Below are 26,057 nucleotides of genomic sequence, written 5' to 3' on the forward strand. Positions count from 1 at the left end.
TTGACTTCCTAATATCGCACAAAAATACTTCTTAACGAGGTAAAAATCTAGAGACAATCGGACCTTTAACATACAAAAGTTCTGACATCAACTATTGTGGCGAAAATATATTATACAATTCACTTAATAAATACACTTTCTAAATTTTGGCACGCAAACCTAGAGGTTGGGCATTTCCTGGCAGCAACGTTTCAGGGGCTTGTGAGTATTCTCTACTTACTCTGCACTGAATAACTCCTTTTCCTAGCGGGTAAACCCAACCCGATTACCACATTCTTTCGGCCAATGGATTTTTTTAATTAAATAGTGAATACTTATAAAGCTAAAGCAGGAGAAGGACCAAAGAGAAGGAGCAGGAAATGGTGTTAATGGTGGAGGTAGAAAAGGAGAAATAAAAACTGGCCATAAAACCGGCAACCTGCACCATCCGACTTTACTTGACTAGACGTACTAGAGAGATATCTTGGTAAAACCGTCAATACGAAGCTACTCCACTGCCTCTGTCGACGTTACCGCCGCTGCCTCTGCCGACGCTACCGCCGACGTCGCTGTTTATTATTAAGACGGGCGCGAGCGGGTCGCAGTTAATTAGTTGTTCGATACAATTCTAGCCAAGCGGTTTGCTGGAGCTTGCCAGCGACACGAATTAAGTACCGAGAACGGAAGTCCGAAAATTCGAAAATCGAAACACCGAAAGTTTGAATTTCCGCTAGCAAATCGAATTTGAGCGCTCCGGTGCGCATACGCCGTGTGTGTTCCCCATTCCCCAACAAGGTTTACAAATAAATTATAAAGTCGGCTAAAGTGCCGCCAGCACGTGCATTATCCCAAGTTGTTTTTTATTTTTTACGTTTCGTCGCCGTTTGTTTTTGTTCTTTTTTAACACTTGATATTTGAAATGGTTAAAACTGCCATCCTTTTTGTGGCCCTATTCTTAATAATTTGTGGATGCCTTTTAACGGATACTCAAGCGAAAGGTGAGTGTGAGAGGTGAGAGATATGATCTATACACTTTTAAAATGTCGTAGAATTGATGAGCTTTCGAGCGCCTCACCTAATTCTATTAAAAATCGGAAAACATAATCCTTTACAAATGTTATATACCTTTCGTACCGACCATCTTTGCAGTTGCTATTAGTTTTGTTTAGAAAAACTTTTAACATCAAAAAATTCTAGTTTTCAAGACGTGGAAAAAAGCTTAAAATGTATTTTTCACAAAAATTCGACATTTTCAATAAGTACTGAATGGGTTAAGAAAAGTCTGGTATCATGCAAGCGGAATTTAACTGATCTTTCCATTGATGCCAAAATTTACATAAAGTAAGTTCAAATTATGAGTATATTTAACTATTGTTTTGTGTAAATACTTTTGACCACCCCTGTAACTATGTATATTCTTAATCAGCATCAACAGCTTTTCTATCCATGATCGACTTTCCATCCGTTTGTTTCTGCACAGCTTGTCTCTCAGTTTTAAATCTTTATCGGTGATTAAAAGTATTCTGCACGACCAATGTGTCCTATACGTAGCTCATATTAAAAAAATAATAATCCGATAATCAATGAAGAAATAAATTAACAACAATTATAGCTTCGTTGATTTTGATCATATTCTTCTACTTCTATTCTTAGGATTACAAATTAAGTCTTATAAAAATCGGTCAGCTATATCGTATAGCTGTCAAAGGAAGAATCGGTAAATTAATGACCAAATACACAAGTAAATCAAAAGCGTAAAATTTTCTTGTTTAATATTTATGAAATATTTTTATACCCGTAACTCGTAGAGTAAAAGAGTATACTAGATTCGTCGGAAAGTATATAACAGGCAGAAGGAAGCGTTTCCGTCCCCATAAGGTATATATATTCTTGATCAGGATCACTATCCAAGTCGATCTAGCCATGTCCGTCCGTCGGTATGAACGCTGAGATCTCGGAAACTATAAGAGCAAGAATGTTGGGAGTTGGCATGCAGATTCTTGGGCTTCCTGCGCAGCCGATCGTCCGTCGGACTGACGGACAGACGGACGGATAGATGGACAAGGCTAGTTCGACTCGTCTAGTGATGGTAATCAAGAATATATACCTGAAACGTATCCTTAATTGGATTGCAATCATCTGACTGAAATCATTATACCCTCAACAAGGATATAACAATTACAAATTCGGTATTTTTTGACATATTAACTTTTACTCTTGGGAATATAAATTTAATATTTTGGAATTTCAAATAAAATTTAAAAAAAAATCTGATGACTTGATCATGTGGCTGCCATAAGAACGATCAGATAATTAATGTCAAAATAGGGTAGGAAATTGAAACGAAACATCTTAAAATTTCTGTGATTAGTTTTTAGTTTTCTAAAAATCGGAACGCTCTGTACATACAATTCTCCCACGGGAAAAAATTTACCTTACTTTTATAATGAGCTAGGAAGCTACATTTAAATATAACAAGGAAGAACGCTATAGTCGAGAACCTCTACTATCAGATACCCGTTACTCAGCTAAAGGGGCCAAAGGAAAATGGAGATATGCGTGCAGCAAAGCGAGATTGAAATTCGCCACCTACCGGCGGTAGACAGATTTAAGCGATGTGGGCGTTAGAGTGGGCGTGGAAAAGTTTTTTTTGGATCAATCGATAGGTATTGACGAGATCAATACATTTCAGTTAAAATATTTTTATCTAGCATGAAAAATGTGGGCGCCACAGGTCTGGGAGGTTTGTGGGCGTTAAAGTGGGCGTGGCATATTCGCCTAACAAACATACGCTGCGCTCAATACTACGGAATCTAAATCTGAAATCCCATTTCATATTTACGATTTTTTGAAGTTTGTGGGCGGCTTGTGGGTTTAATCGATAGGTATTGATAAGAACAATACATTTAAGTTTAAATTTTTATTCTAGCATCAAAACTGTAGGAGCCAACGTTTTGGGCGGTTTGTGGGCGTTAGAGTGGGCGTGGCACTCTGCTGAAACAAACTTGCGCTGCGCAGGAATCTCAGGAATCTGCATGCCTAATCCCAGTATTGTAGCTCTTATAGTTTCCGAGATCTCAGCGTTCATCCGGACAGACAGACAGACGGACAGACGGACATGGCTAGATCGACTCGGCTAGTGATCCTGATCAAGAATATATATACTTTATGGGGTCGGAAACGCTTCCTTCTGCCTGTTACATACTTTCCGACGAATCTAGTATACCCTTTTACTCTACGAGTAACGGGTATAAAAACAACTTGGTCCAATTTTGGAAAAACATTCTGCTTTTAAATGTTGTTACTTATAATTATGGTAAAAATAATACTTTAAATAAATTAGAGCTTGAAACAATCAGAACAAAATTTATATGGAAATTAGGGTAATAAATCGTTCCAATATTATAGGTAAACTAGACACCATAGATTATTTTGATAACTAAAGAGCTAATCAAATATAGCCCTAAAATGTTTACTCTTAAATTAGGAATGTTTGTCAATTATTTGAGTGACTTTCCGGCTCTTCACTAGTCCAAAGGCTTTAGACCCTAGTCTAATCATTAGCCACACGCTTATCTAGACTTCCTGTCGCCCAAAAGCGGTTCAGTTTGCACTTATTTACTGGACGTATGGATCGATTCGATCGATCAATAATGTAGCACTTATTCATCGACGGCAAATGGATGCTTCCTTAGCAATTACATTTGTGGGTTCGTTTTTCTATTTCCAAGGATGATCCACCCGGTGTGTGGGTGGTGGTGTGCACCAGTGGCGTGCTCCCTTATCGAAGAACCCAAAGTAAATTGAAGTGAGTTACCCGCGATTGAAGTCCGAGTTCTGTGGAAAAATGCGATCGTAATAGTCAGCACACATATGGCTATTTTTTGAGCCCGGCCACTATCTAGTGTTCCGGTCATTTAAATTGTACCTAGTCCATTATCACCACAAGCCAATTTCATTAAAAATTCTTGATTACGCGTTATGGGCCTAAACGACCAAGAAACCCGATTGTTTTTCACTTATCTAGGTGCTCTGATTTTTTCACTCAACTCAATCTGACTGGAAATTTTTCCATTGACAACAATTCTGTAGAGATTTTTAAAGAAGCTCTGATTAAATATATCACAAAAATGTATGATCGGCCTCCTAAAATAATATCTTTAAAATAATAACAATATATTTGATTAACGCCTACAAATCTTTAGTGGGTAGTGTTTGGTCGCTGGTCCCGATTTTTTGTGTCTTTCTAAATATTGAGAATTTGGCTGTGTAGTTTTTTCTTAAATAGCTAAAGAATGAATTAATGACATTTTTATCTTCTAAATGAGTGTCATACTTTCGTTGCAAAACATATGATCAATAATACATATGGGCTATCTGGAAAACCGGCAACTCAAAAAAAAAAGGAAATCTACATTTTCCGTCATTTTTCACGTGGTAGTGTACGTCAAAACTTACACAAAAAGATTGACTTGAGTGTTATCGCATGTTGTGTTGCCGCCCTTTATTTCGGCAGAAAATCTTTCAGAAAGTACAACATTTAAACGAGTCAATCGGTTTTTGTGCAACTACCTTCCTTTTTTGCAAAACATGTCAAACATACAGAAAATAACAATTTTTAGTAATAATTTAAAAAGAAACCTTAAAAATGTTTTTAAATATTAGCAAATTATGCCTCCTTCGATTTTTGTAAACTAAATCTTATGATCCTGTGAACGATGTTTTGGGTCGGACATATTTTTAAGAATTACGAATTAAGAACCAAATCCAGATCAGCTAACCAATTTTTTTCGGACCCCTAGTTTTCGGCTTATACAGGTTTTAGCAGGTTGATGCACATCAATGAGGACGGAAGTCCACGTAGTGACGAAGCGCACCAGGAGAGTGTGCGAAGGTGACTACTATATAGCCCCAAAATTGAAAATCTGCTGTGATGGTCTGATAGTAACGAATGATGAACCAATCGAAAGGTATCGCAAAAACTAAGAAGATTGCATACAAGACTTTAGAAATCGCAATTGGCCTGGGAGAAAGATCGGTGAAAGTGTAAAAGTTTAGAAAATTGGAGCTGTTGGGTCTGGTGGGGATAAATTCTCCCGGCTATTAACCTAGTTCTAGACTTACTGAGAAAACGCGTGACACCTCATATGTTAAAGTCCCATGCTCCGTTCAAAAGTTATTCCAAAAACACGAGTTTGGGGAACTTTTCAAAATGAAAATGTTTGTCCCTTTGTTTGTGGGATTGTATGAATCCCTTTTTGGTTTTAGGGTCTTTGGGACTAAATATGTGTATTAAAATGCTCGAAATAGAAAATTTTTGTTCCACGACTTTTGGAAACCCCCGCTCGCTTGGCGGGAAATCCAAAAAAAAAAAGCCTTTTAAGGGCTTATAGTTTCTAAACAACTAATGCTACAAATACGTGCTATATGTCTCTGTCTCTGTCCTATAATTATCAAGCGTCACAAACCTAGTTCGACTCTTTTTTACAATGATGCCTTTTACAATTTAAAGCTTGGCAGCCGTTATTTATTAACTTCACTTCTTCCTTATACTTCTTTCCAGCTACCCTACCAAACTAGAAAATAAGTTTCCGACAAACATTCAAGTAACGCAATATGTTCTCCTCCCATTGTTACCCACTTCAGGATGACAAATTTGTCTATTCATGATCTTGATCTTAACGTGAGCACAATCATCGCCATAATCGGCTTGGATAATAAAAATCAACGCTTAGAGACAGCTTTAAACGATTTAAACGATAGCAGGGCCCGTCCAGGTGATTCCCATATTCTTGGGAAACGCTAATATCATCCCAAAACCCAGAGATCTATAAATACGATGCCCACATTTGATGCCATATGCTATGTGATTCATATGCTTACTTGGTGTTTGGTAATTCCGAATTGCTATTTTCGTTAGAACGATGAAAAGAAATTTGTGGGTCTGGTGATATGGGAGATTGGCAGCACTTAAACCACAGATCAAATTTGGGAAGTGCCAGGCGGGGACTTTTCGCGGAGCCTTAATTGTCCACATAGGCCAGTAATTACAGTCGTTTTCTGACAGCCCCCTTTTCTTGTTGCCGATCTTGAGTTCGAATTTAAGCAATACTATCTATTTATTTTTATTCACCTATTTGTGTAGTGCTGCTCGGTATTGTTTTGTTTTGCTTGCGCAAACAAGTAAACAAGCTCGTCTGTTAACGTGACCCATGCAACATGGGTCCAAAGCACTTAGTTTCTCCAGATTTGAAGACTCATCCGCACAAACAAATATTCATATATAATATACATATATAATGTTGACATCCACATTCAAGCAAAGAGATTCTTCTCAATTTAAAATCAATGATCGATAATCAAAGTAACATCTTTCCTAAAGTTAGTTCACAAAGTAAAAAACGCTGCAAGATTAATATAGAGTAGAGAATTACAAATTTATGATCATTCAATAAGTTACCATACGTAATCCTGTTCCATTAACCGTCATACTCATGCGTTTTGTTACCACTCCCTTTTCATTCCATGGCTATTCGCTTGCTACTTATGTGTTTCTACACAAATCGAAAGTTTTCTTAAGGTAAGTTGCACACATAACATTTATGAATTTCTGTTCTGTATAAATACCCTAAGCTTTATAAACATTTTCGCAAGCAAGCAATTTTTCCCATTTTAATAGTTTTTAAAGCTTGTACATTATCTGAGAAAAAATGTTAAGCATCAGTACACAATTTTTGAATTTTTTGATATTCAATATTTATACCCGTTTCCCGTAGTTTAAATATACATTCGACATAGGACAACTGGGAGCGCGCCAATAAATCGTGTTTACCATTTTAAAACTCTTGTTTGGAGCCTCGCTTTGAGGTAATTGGAACAAAGAAGAACGTGTTGATTACTGATTACAAAACAGGCGGAACGCCTTGATAACTTGATGTTCCACAATTGATCGAATCGGTGGGCGGTGCCTACAGGTCTGGGGCTTCCCATAATTGCCGATTTAGCCCTGAACGAGAGCTTTCGGCTCTCAGCGAAATTTTCCCAATTTCCGCAAGCCGGCTCGGCTCTCAGGAACAAAACTTGACTTTGACTGGACTTTCAACTTAACTCGAGTTTGGGTTTTCCAATACATCTCATAAGCTTTGCGCTGCACCCAAAGAAACGTTTTCCATTAATACAAATTCCCCATTTTTTGTATTTACCCTACACGTATGGAACTTTTTATAATCATTTGAATTTTACATTTAAAAAAAAATTGGCTTCTTGGAGCTTACTTTAACCAAAAATTTAAATACTATTTACTTTCTGTGCTGTATAAAATGCAGGTCAAATGTGTCGGTATAAGTAGTAAGAGGTCAACTTCCTCAAATATTTAAATACTAATGTAATGTATTTTTTTTGGTAATCGTATGATTGGATACCACTTCTAGCGAAATAGTTATGTCGACTATAACTTTACACTACAAAAGTTGTTAGAAATTATAGGCATCAACTAATTAAAATCGGTCATTTTTTCCTTTTGGATATTCAATATTTAAAACTTAACGGTCGGGTCAAAGCTATTACTTTTAATTTAAATTAAAGTGCTTCAAGCAACCGCTTTGCCGCTTTCCCTAAAGTCGAGGCGCAAAAGGCGTCCCAACAGACCTCTCCTCTAAAAAACTCTAAGCATTTATGTAAAACAAGTGAATTATTATTAGCATATTTTATTTTTTACGTAATTATAAGATTTTAAAATATCCTAATCTTCTTTATTTTCTTACCCTGTTGAACATGATTAAAAAGATTATTTCTCTGCATTCCCATTTTAAGTTCAAATTAGTTTTCCCAATTTATTTTAAGTGTTTCCACTTCAGAGTGGCAGCTGCCAACAAGTTCAATAAACTTGTTTGTCTGCTGAGCTCGGCTCGATTCGGGCTTTTGGCCGTAATACTCGTAGACATGATCTGCGAATGCGACTGCTACTACGTCTAAATGCATTCCAGATGCAATGCCAAGTTAGTTTTTTAGTCGGCCAAGAATTTTCTTCTCGTTGGGAGGCGTCATGGATGCCCGTGATTGTAAATGTGAATTAGACCCACTGAGTTTGAGTGCAGAGAGTATGTAAGATCGCCCAATGTTTGCTTTATGTTATTTGCCTTTGTTTTTCCCGCCGCAATTGTCTGCCATGTTTTAATTCTCCACCTGGCGATTGCAGGTGAAAAACAATAAAACAATTATGGCTCTTGTCGCGGGATGTTGCTGCCGTGCAGCCGTCTATGTTGCTGCTATGCAGCTGCCAGAATTCTTGGCACGCAATATACAAAAGTAGAAAAAAATAAAAAGCCAAAACAATGGCCAAGTGATGAAGATTTATTGAGCGCTGCTGAATCATCGAGTTCATCTGGAAAATCGGGTCAAGAGGTTGCACCCGCTGTGTGAAACTTGGTCAATAAAAGCGGCACAAAAAATAATAAAAAAGCGAGTGAAAACGAAACAGAAAATTATGACTGACATTGGTAATTAATTTACTGTTCGGGGGGTGTAAAACTGATAACGCTCTAGACCTAGACGGAGTCCTCGCCCTTTCTCAAGATAAAGAAACCCCCGGTCCGGAATCATAAAACAATCGCACAAAGCCAGACAAACATAAACAAATCATCAGCTGAATGCCCGTGACTGTAGCACTTATTTCGGGTCGCCAATGCAATTTTTTCAAAGCCAAGGAAAATAACAAATAGCAAGTTACAAATAACAATGTTGTAAAAAGAATTTCAATCAAAATCGAGCAGAGGCATTAATTAAACTGATCCAACTTAATTGCGCGCACGGCTGTGTAATTGATTTTTTGACCACGAATATGAATGGAATGTTTTTTGTTTCTTTGAGCGTTTCGTGCGAACTACAGAAAATATTATGAAATCATAATAGTCGGGAACTGGCAATGAGTAACTTTAAAGCCAATAAATGCTATCTGAAACAAACGTAGATAAGTCCACTTCCACGGAATGATAGATACTTAGTTCCTACATTAAAGAAAGTAAAATTTGTAATAACATTAGAATAAAATATTAAAAAAAACCTCACACAAGTTCATTTTATTTTTTAGGATGTAAGTAAGAAACATGAGTACGATACGACCAAGAACAAGTCTGCTTGATTCCAGATTTTTTGTCACTTTTTTAGGTACAAGTGTTCTTAAAATCAACCGTAATGTGTGCCTGACTTCGTGTTTAAGAACCCATCGTTCTCGATCTTGTTTATTGAGAAGCAGCAATCTCGACATCAACACCATCTTATTATTGGTTGTGGAAATAAATAAGAGAGTTTAAAAATAAGAGAGAGATATTCCCTCTGAAAGTTTTCGGAAGCCTTCCGAAGTATACTTTGGCTTTCGTAAAATGTTAATTTTTTAGACTCTCGGCATAGGCATAAGTGAAAGAAATTGAGCGCGCAGAGGACGACACGTAGCTGAAGGGCTGATGGAAAACTTAAATTTTTTAATGCACTACTTTTCCTTGAACGTGCTCAAGATAAAAATTAAAGTATCCCAGTGTAAAGAAGTATATGATTAACAAGAACTAATAACATGAACTTCGGCACGCCGAAGTTTCTATACCCTTGCAGGTCGTTCCCGTGGGAGCATTGTATGTACAGAGCTTTCCGATTATTAGAATGCAAAAAACGAATTAAAAAATTTTAAGATAATGCTCCATTTCAATATACTACCATGTATGTTAACCGATAACGATATATAACGGTCTACGTATTATTTTGACATTCGAAATTTTTTATTTATTCGAAATTTTGAAATATTAAAATAATTATGTTCCCAAGAGTGAATGTTAATATGTCAAGAAACACCGAAGCTATATTTTTTCTACATATTAGGAAAAATATTTTTTTGATCATTCCTATCCCTGCAAGCATTTTCTATCGCGGAAGGCACTTCTAGAAGATGAAAACGATCGTCCGCGATAACGCATTCGGATCGCGGAAGTGACTCCCTTCTGGAAGTGTCGCCGAAGTGACTCCGAGAAGTGTCGCCGAAGTGGCACATTTCTTCCCGAAGGGAGTCAATCCCGCGATCCGAATGCGATATCGCCGAAGTAACTTCTGGAAGTGTCGCCGTAGTCACTTATGGAAGTCACTCAAAAATGTGACTTTACATATGCTTGTAGAAGATACCTAGAAGAGTCTTTCCCCATTGGAAAATCTTGAGTAAAAACAGATTTTTTTTAACTTTTAATATTTTGCATTTATTTCTTGTATACGTGCATTGTCCGCTTGTATACTCGGTCCCTGGCATGTAGGAAATTTTGCTAAACAATGTTATTCAGGTCCAGCTCCGTCGACATAAGAAATTTACTTATAATTATTTCTAAAAGAAACAGAAACCAAAATTGTTTTTCGTTCACTCTAAGTAAAAATAAACTAGAAGACATTACCTTTTACAATGAAATATGTTGAGAATCGTTGGATGCTGGGTTTCTCCGCAGTTACACGCCATGTAATGTTCACAGCTAGCTTGTCCGTAAAAAGGTTTAAATAATCGTACAGCTCACGATAAGCACGTAATTTCGCACGCTTTGTTGGGGGACATTTAAATATGTTGAGCAATTAAAAACATTTAGAAAGAAACAAAGCTATATTTTTAAAACGCACAAATTTGATACAAAACCGCACTGTCCACAGACAAATCACGCAACGAAATGACGCTCAGGCGAAAAATAACGGCGTGGGTCAAAAGGAAGACCCAAAAAATTATCAGAAAAAAAGGGGCAACGGAAAATTACCGCGACCTCTTTTTCTCGTGTGTTTTACTCACTACTATCGTCTTTCTATCGCGCAGAAGTGTCTCAGAAGTTACTTCTTCGCGATCCCGACCCTTGTTGTTTTTGTAAAATGTGTACTATCGTCTTTCTATCGTCCAGAAGTGACTCAGAAGTTACTTCTTCGCGATACATGTATATTTTGTTTTTGTAAAATCTGTACTATCGCCTTTCTATCGCACAGAAGTGTCTCAGAAGTTACTTCTTCGCGATCCCGACCCTTTTTGTTTTTGTAAAATGTGTACTATCGCCTTTCTATCGTCCATAGGTGACTTGGAAGTTACTTCTACGCGATATATGTATATTTTGTTTTTGTAAAATGTGTTCCATCGCGTTTCTATCGCGCAGAAGTTACTAAGTGACTTCTGGACGACAGGCGATAGAAATATCGCCCTTTTGCTTGCAGGGATGGGAGCTATAGGATAAAGTTGTCCGATCCGGCTCGTTTCGATTAAATACTACCTGCCATACAAATAAGACTTTTTTGGAAGGTTTCATCCCGATTGCTTTCAACTGAGAGGCCAAATTGCGTAGAAACGGTCAGACGGACATGGCTAAAACTACTCCTCCAGTGAAGCTGATCATGAATATATATACTTTATGCGGTCGGAAACGTCTCCTTCACTGTGTTGCAAACTTCTGACTGAAATCATTATACCCTCGGCAAGGATATGTATGGAAGCTTTTCTAACCCTATTTTTATGTTTTCATCAGGATCGCTATCCAAGTCGATCTAGTCCGACCGTATCACCCAAAAATCTCAAAATTCTGTTGCATGATAATATCTTGTCAATACCTTCTTATTTGGTCAACAGAAAAACGGGTACCAATTATCCGAGGCATTCAACCACGCCCTTCCTTCTTGCTTTCATTTCGTTGAGCGAATTCTTCATTAATATGAAGAAGTCAGGGAGATATGTATGTCAAGAACCCGATGTCAATTGATGTGTTAACTGTTCTTTGTTTTTCTTCCAAGCAGCAATTGGCAATGGAAGCAATTTTCTGGAAGTCTCACTGCGGTATTTTGACGAGCAGCTTCTGCTCGATATTCTACCACGTGCCACGTGTCCTGGAGAGGATGAGGGATCTCCGATGGACGAGTTCGCCGACCTTTTTACGGGTGAGTTCACTTCCGGTTCGTGCAGAGATAACCGTTATCCAATGGTGACCCAAATGGGCCGAATGTGTGCGCACTGTAAATAGATTCCGTATTAAACTTGAACTTGTCCGTGGACGACGCCTGTGGTCTGCTATACGCACTATCCGGTGCTTTGGCTCAATGTCTTTTCCTGATCTAGCTCTATCAGCTGCCGCGATAAAGAGCAATTCAATGGCAAATAAATCAGGCAAGCCGCATAGTCTGTTTATAGAGTCGTCATCATATACAGTACCCACTGGAGTTACGGACAAACGGACACGGGACAGAGCACTTGGGGATCGCTTTCTTATCACTAGCAATAGCATACTTGAGCACTTACAGCTCAGATGGTGATATCTCCGGGGAATGGGTCTAGATTTCAATAGCAACCGCGATAAGATTTCGTCTTTTTTAGGGGTCCCAAGCCGTACACAAAGCAGTTCTTTCGGGTCTAAATTTAGGAAATGACTCGGATCGATCGCCTATCTAATCCACTGCTCGTTGCTAGGTGAATTAGATTGGATCTGTAAAGAGAGCGGAAGCTCCTTGTGAGTGGATATTTCTAGGCAAAGATAGGTTGCCTTAAGCGTCCATCAATCATGCGCAGCTTTGAGGCGACCGAAATAAGTTACATTGTACATGAAAACGTACTTTAACGGTCTGGATGGCGATCACAATATTTGACAACAATGCAAATGAAAGCAGTTCTACAATAATTTACTGGTCAAAATCATCACTCTTTTGACTACGACGCCGACAGAGCAGACGGCAACATCGACAGAGCTAACGCTTTTACCAACCCTCTCTCTCTCGATCTCTCTCTTTATACCATAATGGTTTCAGTCAAAAGTTTGCTACGCAGTGAAGGAGACGTTTTCGAGCCCATTAAGTATATATATTCTTGATCAGCATCACTAGACGAGTTGATCTAGCCAAATCGTCTGCCCGTCCGTCCGTTTTAATGCAAACTAGTCCCTCAGTTTTAAAGCTATAAGGATGAAACCATCTCAAAAGGCTTATATTTATTACAGGTATAAGACGGAACGAACCGGATCGGACAACTATATCCTATAGCACCCACAGGAATGATCAAAAAAATATTTTAAAAAAATTTATAACTTCTGTGTTTTTTGACATAAAAACTTATTCTCTTGAGATTATCATTATTTAAATATTTCAGATTTTCGACAAAAATGTAAAACAAATCGCACGGCTTTTTCATATAGCATAGGAACGATCGGATAATTAATGTCAAAATATTACATAGACCGTTATACTTCGTTTTCGGCAAACATACATGGTAGTAAATTAAAATGGAACTTTATCATAAAATTTTTGTAATTAGTTTTTAGCTTCGTAAAAATCAGTAAGCTCTGTACAATACAATGCTCCCAAAGGAACGACCTGCGAGGGTAGAGAAACTTCGGCGTGCCAAAGTTAGCTTACTTTCTTGTTATATATAAGTCGGATCCAGCCGGATCGGACAACTATATCTTGTAGCTCCCATAGGAATAATCGGAAAAAAACTAAACAAAATTATATCTTTGGTGTTTTTTAACATATAACCTCCTACGCTTGAAAATAACATTTTTAAAATTAGTTTTTAATTTCGAATTTAATTTTATCCAAATCGGACGACTATATCATATAGCTGCCATAGGAATGATCGGAAAATTGGTGGGAAAATAATATGAAACAAATCATAGCTTCGGTGTTTTTTGACGTCTCCTTCACTGCGTTGCGAACTTCTGACTGAAATGATACCCTCTACAAGGGTATAAAAATGCGTTGATCGACGATACTACAGCTCTATTAGCTGGGACCAGTAAAATTGAGTTTCTTAATTTTAACAAGAGAAAACGCTATAGTTTACAACCTCAATTATCAGATACCCGTTACTCAGCTTAAGGGAGTGCAAGAGGGATGAAGATATGCTTAAAGCAACTGTGCTTTTATCACTAACACACTTGAGGCCATCGACTATAGCGTTTTCTCTTGGTATACCCATTACTCGTAGAGTAAAAGGGTATACTAGATTCGTCAGAAAGTATATAACAGGTAGAAGGAAGCGTTTCCGACCCGATAAAGTATATATATTCTTGATGTATTCTTCTGTCCGTATAAACGCTGAGATCTCGGAAACTATAAGAGCTAGAGTGTTGGGACTTGGCATCTAAGAGCAAGTTTGTTTCAGCAGGGTCCAACGACCACAAGCTGTCCAAAACTGCGGCGCCCACAGTTTTCATACTAGAAAGAAAACGTTACCTGTATTGTATTGTTCTCATCAATATCTATCGATTGACTCAAAAAAAGTTTGCCACGCCCACTTTAACGCTCACATCCCGCCCATCCCGCTCTGTTCGCAGCGCAAGTTTGTTACGCGAATATGTCACGCCCACTCTGACGCCCACAAGCCGCCCCAAACATGCGGCGCCCACAGTTTTCATGCTAAAAAAAAAATTGTAACTGGAATATATTAGTCTCGTCATTACCTATTGTACCTATACTGTGGAGCCCACAGTTTTCATGCTAAAAAAAATGTTAACTGAAATGTATTTGTCTCGTCAATACCTATCGATTGACCCAAAACATGATTGCCATGGCTGCCCACTCTAACGCCCATAACGCTTAAATATGTCTGACGCCCACATAACCATATATTGAGATCGCGGTTAGGTGGCTCATTACAAGCTCGCTTTGCAGATTGCATATCTCCATCTCCCTTTGGTCCCTTTAGCACAACTCATTAGTGGCATATTTTGTTTATAATTAAATCAAACAAAAACACCTCTTAACGAGGTAGAAAGTAGTGGCGATCGCGCCTTTAACAAAAGTTTCTGATATCAACAATTGTGACGAAAAATTATATTACATTCGATAAAATAAATAAACTATATTAAATTTATGATTTCGGCCCGCAACAGTAAATATTTATTTATCTATAGTACACGTCAATTTTCTGTTGTAGCGTGCCGAATACACAAATTTAATATAGTTTATTTATTTTATCGAATGTAATATAATTTTTCGTCACAATTGTTGATATCAGAAATTTTTGTTAAAGGCGCGATCGCCACTACTTTCTACCTCGTTAAGAGGTCTTTTTGTTTGATATCAGAAGTTTTTTTTGCTCAAGAGTTTAAGTACCACAATACCATGACTAGGAGTCGTCCCCATATGGCTTGGCTATTGAAAAACCAAACACACAGATTCGACCCCTAATCTTAGCTGAACGGCACCTTAAATTAGGCACAACAAGTTTTATCGCTTCAATTACCTATTTTAATAGCACAAGTTTGGAACCTCAAGGGCTGTATAGTTTAAAATTCCAAGAGAAATCTGTCGTTTCTTACATTTCCCGCCGAACTAGCGGGTTTTTCCAAAGTGGTAGAACAAATAGATCAAGTTTTCTATTTCGTTTAGCCTTATGCAAGTAAAGGACCCTAAAACCATAACAGATTTTCCGTTTGAAAAAATCTAATATGAATATTTTTCATCAAATAGGTTTTTTTCTTGTTTATTCCAATAAGTATGAAATATTTCGTATACGGAGCTGAAACGAGTTGCACTTTTTATTGCTCAATATCTTCCAAACGGTAATTTTTAGCGCAAAATCGTCATATATTAAAAGTTGAGGAATCTCAAGGGCTGAATGATTAAAAAATTTAAAAAGAAATCGTTCGACTCAATTTTGAGTAAATGGTCAAAAAGTGGTTTTAAAAAATAACTTTTTGTCATAACTCTAAATCTATTATATTCAGACAATTGTACTATATAACAAGAAAGGAAGTTAGCTTCGGCAAGCCGAAGCTTATATACCCTTGCAGCTATAATTATTAAATTTAAAAACACAAAAAATGATATTCCCAATAGTATAAGATAATATGTCAAAAAACACCGAAGCTATAATTTGGTTCATATTATTTTCGAATCAATTTTCCGATCGTTCCTATGGCAGCTATATGATATAGTCGTCCGATTTTGATAAAATTAAATTCGAAATTCAGAACTAATTAAAAAATGTTATTTCCAAGCGTAGGAGGTTATATGTTAAAAAACACCGAAGCTATAATTTGTTTCATATTATTTTCCTACCAATTTTGCGATCGTTCCTATGGCAGCTATATGACATAGTCGTCCGATTTTGATAAAATTTAATTCGAAATTCAGAACTAATTAAAAAATGTTATTTCCAAGCGTTGGAGGTTATATGTTGAAAAACACCGAAGCTATAATTTTTTTCATATTATTTTTCCACAAATTTTCCGATCGTTCCTATGGCAGCTATATGATATAGTCGTCCGATTTCGATAATATTTAATTCAAAATTCAAAATTATTTAAAAATTGTTATTTCCAAGCTTAGGAGTTTTTATGCTAAAAAACACCAAAGATATAATTTTTTTTCATTTTTTTGTCCGATTATTCCTATGGGAGCTATAAGATATAGTTGTCCGATCCGGCTGGTTCCGACTTATATACTACCTGCAAAAGATATAAGACTTTTGGGAAAGTTTCAGCCCGATAGCTTTAAAACTGAGAGACTAGTTTGCGTAGAAACGGACGGACAGACGGACAGACGGACAGACGGACAGACGGACATGGCTAGATCGACTCGTCTAGTCATGCTGATCAAGAATATATATACTTTATGGGGTCGGAAACGTCTCCTTCACTGCGTTGCAAACTTCTGACTGAAATCAATATACCCTCTGCAAGGGTATAAAAAGTATTTAGCAAATTAAATTATCTTTTCAGATATATATAGCACGTTTCTGTAGCATTAGTTGTTTAGATACTATAAGAATTTTAAATCTGGACTTTTTTTTTTGATTTTCCGCTAAACTAGCGGGTTTTTCCAAAAGTCGTAGAACAAACGTTTTCTATTTCAAGCTGCTTTATACACCCATAGGGTTTTCAAAACCCTAAAACTAAGATGGGATGCATACAAACCCACAAACAAAGGGACAAACATTTTCATTTTGGGAAGAAGAAGAAAATCTTGTTTCTTGAATTACTTTTGAACGGGACATCGGACTTCAACAAATGAAGTGTCATTCGACGCGTATTCTCAGTAAGAATAAAACTATAACATAACATATAAAACTAAACAGCCGGGGGTTTTTATCCCCACCGTATCCAGCAGCTCCAATTTTCTAAATTTTTACTTTTACACTTTCACCGCTTTTTCTCCCAAACAAATCTATATTTCGAATGTCTTGGTATGCAATCTTCTTAGTTTTTGCGATACCTTTCGATTGATGTATCACTCGTTACGATCGGACCATAATGGCAGATTTTCAATTCTGCGGCTATATATAGCAGTTGTCTTCGCACGCTCTCTTGCGCGCTTCGCCACTACGTGTACTGCCGTCCACAGTGATATTTTGTGACCCTACTTCAAATTTTACCAAATATATTCCTAAGCAAGAACAACTTTTGTTTTGACATACACAAACAACTGTCTAAGTAGGAAGAAACGGTGAGATTGAAATTGAAATTGAACATTCCGATGACGAAACAATTACAAAAACGTTCCGAAAACCAGAGCGCGTAAAAACAAACCACAAAAAGTTTTTCTGAAAACGCAAAAGTAAAGTGAAAACCGGAGCACGCCTGTATAAAATGGGAGTTCTGTTAACTTATGCTCTAATACTCATATAAGGTATTGTAATAGCATTAAAATAAATATATAGGTATACATATATACTTCCGTTGGCAAGGCCAACAGTATCCTTTATCCCATACTTAGTTGTAGAAACATTTTTTCTAGCAATTTAAATAAATTATGATTAGTTAGGCATCGCAAATTTATCTTACGTGTTTTTAGTTTTTGAGCTTTAATAAATAATTTTTTACAAAAAATTTTGTCTTTAGTTTTCAATGAAAAACTTCTACATTTCCCTTTTACTTAAAAAATATCTGACAAAAATTTTTTTTCATCAAATTAATGTTGCATCGTTTTTGGCTATTCAAGTAACCGTAATATGTTTTTCATACTGAACTGAAATGGGTTGTAGTTTTTGTCGCTCAATAACTTCCAAACGGTAATCACTGTGGACTGCAGTCCACGTAGTGGCGAAGCGCACCAGGAGAGTGTGCGAAGGCGACTACTATAAATACATTATATTATATACCCCTGCAGTTCCACAATTGAGTTAAGCGCCCAATCATCACGAAGCCGACTGCGACGTCGGCAGAGCAGCCAGCAACGCCGGCAGAGCTGAGCGCAACGGCGGCAAAGAGACGCGCTCTCAGTCGGGGTCCGCAAAGAGAACGCACAAAAAGTACTTTTGGGCTCTCCCTCTCTCGCCATGTCTCAGCTGCAGAAATGCGTGTGAGGGCAAGGAGGCCCATCAATTAAAATAGCTAGACTTTTGTGCACCCTTGCCTTTTGAATATTGCGAAATTTTTTAGTAAATGTTAAAACAACCAATTAAAATATTATGTTTGGGTTTTAAATTACACGTAGTGGCGAAGCGCGCAAGAGAGCGTGCGAAGACAACTACTATATATAGCCGCAGAATTGAAAATCTGCCATTATGGTCCGATCGTAACGAGTGATACATTGATCGAAAGGTATCGCAAAAACTAAGAAGATTGCATACCAAGACATTCGAAATATAGATTTGTTTGGGAGAAAATGCGGTGAAAGTGTAAAAGTAAAAATTTAGAAAATTGGAGCTGCTGGATACGGTGGGGATAAAAACCCCCGGCTGTTAAGCTAGTTTTATTCTTACTGAGAATACGCGTCGAATGACACCTCATTTGTTGAAGTCCGATGTCCCGTTCAAAAGTAATTCAAGAAACAAGATTTTCTTCTTCTTCCCAAAATGAAAATGTTTGTCCCTTTGTTTGTGGGTTTGTATGCATCCCATCTTAGTTTTAGGGTTTTGAAAACCCTATGGGTGTATTAAGCAGCTTGAAATAGAAAACGTTTGTTCTACGACTTTTGGAAAAACCCGCTAGTTTAGCGGAAAATCAAAAAAAAAATCCAGATTTAAAATTCTTATAGTATCTAAACAACTAATGCTACAGAAACGTGCTATATATATCTGAAAAGATAATTTAATTTGCTAAATACTTTTTATATAGTACAATTGTCTGAATATAATAGATTTAGAGTTATGACAAAAAGTTATTTTTTAAAACCACTTTTTGACTATTTTCTCAAAATTGAGTCGAACGATTTCTTTTTAAATTTTAAATCATTCAGCCCTTGAAGATATTAAGCAATAAAAAGTGCAACTCGTTTCAGCTCCGTATACGAAATATTTCATACTTATTGGAATAAACAAGAAAAAAACCTATTTGATGAAAAATATTCTTATTAGATTTTTTCAAACGGAAAATCTGTTATGGTTTTAGGGTCCTTTACTTGCATGAAGCTAAACGAAATAGAAAACTTGATCTATTTGTTCTACCACTTTGGAAAAACCCGCTAGTTCGGCGGGAAATGTAAGAAACGACAGATTTCTCTTGGAATCTGAAACTATACCACCATTGAGATTCCAAACTTGTGCTATTAAAATAGGTAATTGAAGCGATAAAACTTGTTGTGCCTAATTTAAGGTGGCGTTCAGCTAAGTTTAGGGGTCGAATCTGTGTGTTTGGTTTTTCAATAGCCAAGCCATATGGGGACGACTCCTAGTCATGGTATTGGGGTACTTAAACTCTTGAGCAAAAAAAAACTTTTGATATCAAACAAAAACACCTCTTAACGAGGTAGAAAGTAGTGGCGAACACGCCTTTGACAAAAATTTCTGATATAAACAATTGTGACGAAAAATGATATTACATTCGATAAAATAAATAAACTATATTAAATTTGTGTATTCGGCACGCTACAACAGAAAATTTACATGTAGGTAAATAAATATATTCTGGTGCGGGCCGAAAAATATAAATTTAAAATAGTTTATTTATTTTATCGAAAGTAATATCATTTTTCGTCACAATTGTTTATATCAGAAATTTTTGATAAAGGCGCGTTCGCCACTACTTTCTGCCTCGTTAAGAGGAGTTTTTGTTTGATGCAACCTTAACAGAATAACGGGTATCTGATAGTCGAAGCACTCGACCTTAAAGTTATTATACCCGTTACCCGTAGAGTAAAAGGGTATACTAGATTCGTCGGAAAGTATGTAATAGGCAGAAGGAAGCGTTTCCGACCACATAAAGTATATATATTCTTGATCAGGATGACTAGCCGAGTCAATCTAGCCATGTCCGTCTGTCCGTATGAACGCTGAGATCTCGGAAACTATAAGAGCTACAATACTGGGATTAGGCATGCAGATTCCTGAGATTCCTGCGCAGCGCAAGTTTGTTTCAGCAGAGTGCCACGCCCACTCTCACGCCGAAAAACCGCCCAAAACTGTGCTCCTACAGTTTTGATGCTAGAATACAAATTTTAACTGAAATATATTGTTCTCATTAATACCTATCGATTGACCCAAAAAAAGTTTGCCACGCCCACTTCAACGCCCACAAGCCGCCCACAAACTTCAAAAAATCGTAAGTATGAAAGTGGAAACTATCAAAGATAGAGAATTGGGATCTCAGATTTAGATTTCGTAGCCTTGTAAGCAGCGCAAGATTGTTACGCGAATATGCCACGCCCACTCTAACGCCCACAAGCCGCCCAAGCCTGTGGCGCCCACAATTTTCATGATAGATAAAACATTTTAACTGAAATGTATTGGTCTCGTCAACACCTATCGATTGATCTAAAAAAAATTTGCTACGGTTACTCTAACGCCCATTACGGTTAAATCTGTCTACCGCCTGTAGGTGGCGCATTTACATCTCGCTTTGCTGCTTGCATATCTCCATTTCCCTTTGGTCCCTTTATCTAAGTAACGGGTAACTGATAGTCGAGGTACTCGACTATAGCGTTCTCCCTTGTTTTATTTATAGTAAATACCCAAATTTTTCCTTCAATCTCTAGTGGAACAACTTCGTCAGGGGTGGGTGGTGCTTCACGTCTTCGCCGCAGTTTACTTCTTCATCCTACTGGCCATCATCTGCAACGACTACTTCCTGCCGACGGTGGAGTGCATCTGCGAGGACTTACACCTATCAAAGGACGTGGCAGCGGCCACTTTCATGGCCACGGCCACTTCCATGCCCGAGTTCTTCACGAACACGATCAGTACGCTGATTTTAGAGTCGGATATGGGCCTTGGGACGATCATCGGATCGCTAATGTTTAACACACTGGGCGTGGCTGGATTGGCGGCACTCGCCATCGATAAGGTAAGGAGCAGAGATGGGCATGGACACGAAAATACAAATTTTCGTCTTACGGGTAAAATTATTTTGAACACAGTCAAGTTCGGCCAAACACGGCGCTTTCTTTTTATTAACTCTTACATGTTACCAATACCCGCTACTCACCTGAAGGGATCGCAAGGAAGATAGAAATATGCACTTTTTCCGAGATTACCTGGCGCCCCTAGTGGCGATTGCATTATTTGGTCATAATTTTATAATGAACTTTCCGACTTAAACAAATTGTAGACAGGTATATAGGTATTAATCACTAGTGCTCGCTGTCAGAAAAAACTTTGTTCGCCTTTGTCTTGCTCCCTGCTCAACCGATGAGGGAGTTTGTTCGTTCGGTCGGGTCATGTGTTGACTCGAGACCCTTTCCTTTTTGAGCACTCGCCAAAAGGTCTTTTAATGTGTGTTTCTCGTATAGCTCGGTAAAGCTTGGCAGCATAATTGATTTGCAGGAGCATTATTTTTTCACATTTCTGGATGGAATTCAGACAGCGCAAAAGTTGAATCGAGAAAACGTTTTAGATAAACTGTCAAACCAATACAAGAATGGAAATTGAATTTTTTTTTTTAATTTACTATTAACATACAACATAATGGATTTTTACGGCGACTTCATATTTAGTCACCACATTTCACTGAAGTAGGAAAAGTGATGCTGGCAACACCTGCATCACAAGTATCGGGGTAGAGGTAATTTTCCTCTCCCAATTTTTAACCTTTTTTTTAGAATAACATATAAATTTATTTTAACGTCGATCAACCAATTTAATGGCTATAATACGTTGTGTATAAAGAGAAACAGTTAACATGAATATATAACAGAATGGTGGCTAACAATTTTTATAACAATTGAACCAAAAACAAATTAATGTTTTAGGACTCATGAAACATGACGTCCTCTTGTTCAGAGATCGCTGGGGTGCCTTCGTTTCAGTAATCTTCTAATCGTTGGGTGGGCCAAGGAAGCTCCTAGGTGATCGGTGTGAGCAGTAAGGCGTTCGTTGTACCGACTCGAGTGCCGGTTAATCTGCTCCCTGACAGAGGGAATATGGTGGTCATTTGCTAGGGCTTCGTTCCTGTTCCACGACGCATCTGCAATCATACGCAGCGCCCGGTTTCGGCCCCTTTGGACTTTCATGACGTTCGAGTCTGAAGCCATGCCCCATAATTGGATGCAATAAGTCATCGAGGGCACCACAATTGATTTAAACAGCAACACTTTGTTGCCAAGGCTGAGATTGCTCGTTGTACGAGTCGAGAAATTCCTGGGTGATCCTTGACGCTTCGATTCGGCAGGAGGAGTTCGCAAGAAAGACAGTGTCGTCAGCGTATGCCCGGTTCATTAGGACACGGTAGATCAGAAGTAAACGGGGTATACAAAACGCGTTCCAAAACGCTTCCCTGAGGAACGCCAGCTCGAACTATTCTAATGCTTGATCTTTTATCCTCTCACCTCGACCATAAAACTTCAACCAAGCAGGTATGATTTTAATAAAAGAAATTGGCCAGTCAGGAGTAGGGACTTCAACTTATGAGCTTCCTTAACGTCGAGGAAAATAGCAGAGGAAAATAGCAAGCAATGTTTTCAAAAGCATTTAAAATATGCTGGACAACTCGATGTTCTTGCTTTGGGGTCCAATGATGCCTAAAACCAAACAGGTGTTCGGGAAAGGCATCCTGTACGCTTCTTACTCCTATGATTCTACTAAGAAATATTCTGGGTATTCCCTAAACTGTTAAATTGCTGAATTGTTGAAAATTCAACAGAAAATTTCAGCAATTAAGGGAACGACCCTAAAAGTTTTTTGTTGAATTTTCAATTTTAAGATGTCAGCTGTCAAATTGCCAGACTGTGTTTACCAAAGATTATGTTTAAAATTAAGGAAAATGCTGAAAATAAGCCAAAAACTAAACAATTATAACTGCTAGCACAGCATCCTATCAGATATCATTTACTTGCATATTTTATACGATTGCAATTCCTACAAGCTTACAAGTGACCAGAGTTACCCTCTTACTTTAGTCGAGAACAGCGTCAACTCTGGTTTCCAGCAATTCAACAAAATTTCCAACAGTCCCGAGGCTGTTGAATTGCTGAAATTTCTGACAGTTGACTTTGTATGGAACAGCTGATTAACAGCTGATCAAAATTCAACAATTCAGCAATTCAACAGTTTAGGGAACACCCTGATTCTTTCGAATATTTTAGATAATGTGGGTATAAGGCTTATCGGTCGGTATGACTCGACAAGGTTCTCCGGTTTTCCTGGCTTTGGTATCATCGTTATGACAGCACACTTCCAGTGAGAGGGAAAGTGGAGGATACGTAGCATTGAGTTAAACAGGAGAACAAGCAACACGATTCCCTTTTTAGGCAAAGTCTTGGCGATTCTGCTATCTATGCCATCAAAGCCCGGCGCTTTTCTAGGATGTAGCTTTTGAATATGGAGGAAAACTTCTTCTGGACTCACGTGTTGGATCAGTAAAGCATCCGTGGAAGGAGCATTAAGGAAGGCAAGTGTTTCTTCAACATCCTCGCGGCTCACGAGGTCAAATGGCTAAAAGCGTTTCTGAAGTTCTTCCGCAAAAGCTAAAGAAATTTCTGAGTCGGACCTGCACCGTATGTCGTCAGATTTCTTTATGGGGATTTTTCGAAGAGGCTGCAGTTCTTAAATTCGTTTGTCACCTTTCCAAACTAATTTGAAAGCTTTAAAAATTGAAAACCTTTTCTAGTTGCTAAAACCAGAATTTACATGGTCGTACAAGATCGAATTGGATTTAATTTTTGAAAACATTGACAACAAGGTATTAAAATCCTCGAATTGCATAATAAGTCATTTGAAACATTTCGCAAATAATTGTATTTTTTTTTTAAAAAACCGTTTCATAAATGGACCTTCTGTAAACACTTATGTACCCAAATGAGGAAGGACAAAGAAGGCTCTCCTTTTATATACAAATTTTTTTTAAGGCTAAAATAATCTTTGTGAAGCCGCTTAGAATGTTGACAAAGTTGGGTGTGGGAAATCGATATTTCGAAAAATGTTCTGCCTGGAACACATGTCGTATGAGTAATTTTAAAGCAAACTTTGAGGACGATTCAAGAGGTCTAAATCTCAACAAAATTTTTTTTAATTTTTGATTACATTTTTTACAGACCTTAATCTACCATGTAAAATGGTGAGAACTAGTTTTCATTTTTTGGACCACCCTAATGTCCAACCAGTCAAGTGCGAAAACTGTGGCGCAAACCAGACAGCTAGCTATAAAGGTTGTGTCGTTAATCAGCAGGTTGCAAATCGACGAAAAAGTGTCACATCCCATCGCAGCAGCGTCTGCTATTTCAAATGTTTGACCAAACTTTTTGGCTCCAAACTTAAACGCTTACGCCGTTCCACAGTGGTCCGGCTTGAGAGCGGCCAAAAATACTTCTAGTTGAGGTAGGGACTTGAAACTTTGCACAACATTTTTTTATATTTTTCCTAAAATAATATGTAAAAATCAGCCAGATCGGGCAACTATATCATATAGCTGACATATGAACAATCGGTCTGATATTCAGTTTTTATATGAAAAACTATTGTTTTTTTATTTTGATGCAACAATACTTTGGAAATTTTCGTATATAACCTGGGAAACTTCAGTAAAAATCTGGATATTATAGGTTATACATATACTGTGTTTATGCTATGCCTATTTCATGAAATCAATTCATGAAATGCGCAAGTTCGTGTGTGCATAAACACCGTTTCATGAATTCGATAACACACGAAAGTTGACTATGAATTCAGTCCCAATTTACGAAATACTGAGGCACAGCCTACTACTCTATAGAGCTCTATATCAAATTCAAAAAATTTGACAGCTCGACTAAAATCATTTCATGAATTTGTCTGTGTTGTATAAACAGGGGCTATTATAATTTCGTGAGTTGGAGAAAGCATGAAATTCATAGCATAAACATAGTAATAGCTGCCATAGGAGCAATCAGTGTAAAACGAGTTTCGCCGGGAAACTATTTCGCCTTAAAATAATAATGACAGAAATTATAAATGTAAATAACAAAAACGATCATAAAATAAATCAATTTTTTTATTTTAAATGCTTACCCTTTAATATTTACATATATGTGTAGTAACAATTCGACAAATGAATGTTTAAAAAAAATAATATTTTACACAGTTTTGTCCAGTAAATCAATAGCTGATTTGGAGCTTGGATTTTGATTTGCATTGAAGTTTTCTTTGGCCCGCAATAAAAGGATCAGAACTAGGTAGTAAATGATACCCGATTTTTAAATTTACAAATGAGCGTATTAATAAATATTGATGTTTTGTTAAATTTGCTTCTACGAAAAGCGATAAAACTTCTTCAATATTAGCTTCATTGCATAAATTTTGCGGTTGTACATTTGATGAGCGCATATCGGAAGCAGCAGACTCATCGTGTTTTCCAACCTCCGCAATTCTTCGACGTTTCGTCCTTTTGGAGCACTCTGGAAAATTTTTTTTGGACGACCACGAGCCACTGTTGAAGGTTCTTGTTGCGCATCGCATTGTTTCGCAGCTATGGTCTCGTTTATTGCCAACCAATTAGAATAATTTCTTAAAACGGCTAACTTGCACTTTAGCCAAAACTTAGCAAGCTCCTTGCAAACGTAGTTCAGACATTTCTCGAACTCTTCCTGATCAAGCTGATATCCCAAATTACAAGCATGTTTAAATATGGATTCCTTTAAACTAGCCGACTTTTCTTTATTTGAACCTGCTTCTCCACACCAAATCTCAAAAGCATGCAAACGTGAAAATTGGCATTCATAAGTGGCTCCTAAGGAAATAATAAGCT

General features: G+C 37.5%; 1 protein-coding gene across 5 annotated transcripts in view; it reads left to right on the forward strand.

Annotated features, from left to right (window-relative positions):
* Nucleotides 1–607: 607 nt before the first annotated feature.
* LOC119558911 (sodium/potassium/calcium exchanger 4) overlaps nucleotides 608–26,057 on the forward strand; it is a 48,129-nt gene continuing 22,679 nt past the window's right edge. Inside the window, exons 1-3 of one of the 5 annotated variants that reach the window (XM_037872107.1) lie at nucleotides 608–977; nucleotides 11,767–11,910; nucleotides 20,878–21,185. In XM_037872107.1, the coding sequence (XP_037728035.1) occupies nucleotides 899–977; nucleotides 11,767–11,910; nucleotides 20,878–21,185 (531 nt within the window). In that variant the 5' untranslated portion in view covers nucleotides 608–898. Of the gene's footprint in view, nucleotides 978–8,005; nucleotides 8,083–11,766; nucleotides 11,911–20,877; nucleotides 21,186–26,057 lie in introns of those variants that run through there. The other 4 variants (XM_037872108.1, XM_037872109.1, XM_037872111.1 and 1 more) reach the window with 4 other exon arrangements.

Source organism: Drosophila subpulchrella, unplaced genomic scaffold, assembly GCF_014743375.2.
Source record: "Drosophila subpulchrella strain 33 F10 #4 breed RU33 unplaced genomic scaffold, RU_Dsub_v1.1 Primary Assembly Seq15, whole genome shotgun sequence".
Classification (NCBI taxonomy): domain Eukaryota; kingdom Metazoa; phylum Arthropoda; class Insecta; order Diptera; family Drosophilidae; genus Drosophila; species Drosophila subpulchrella.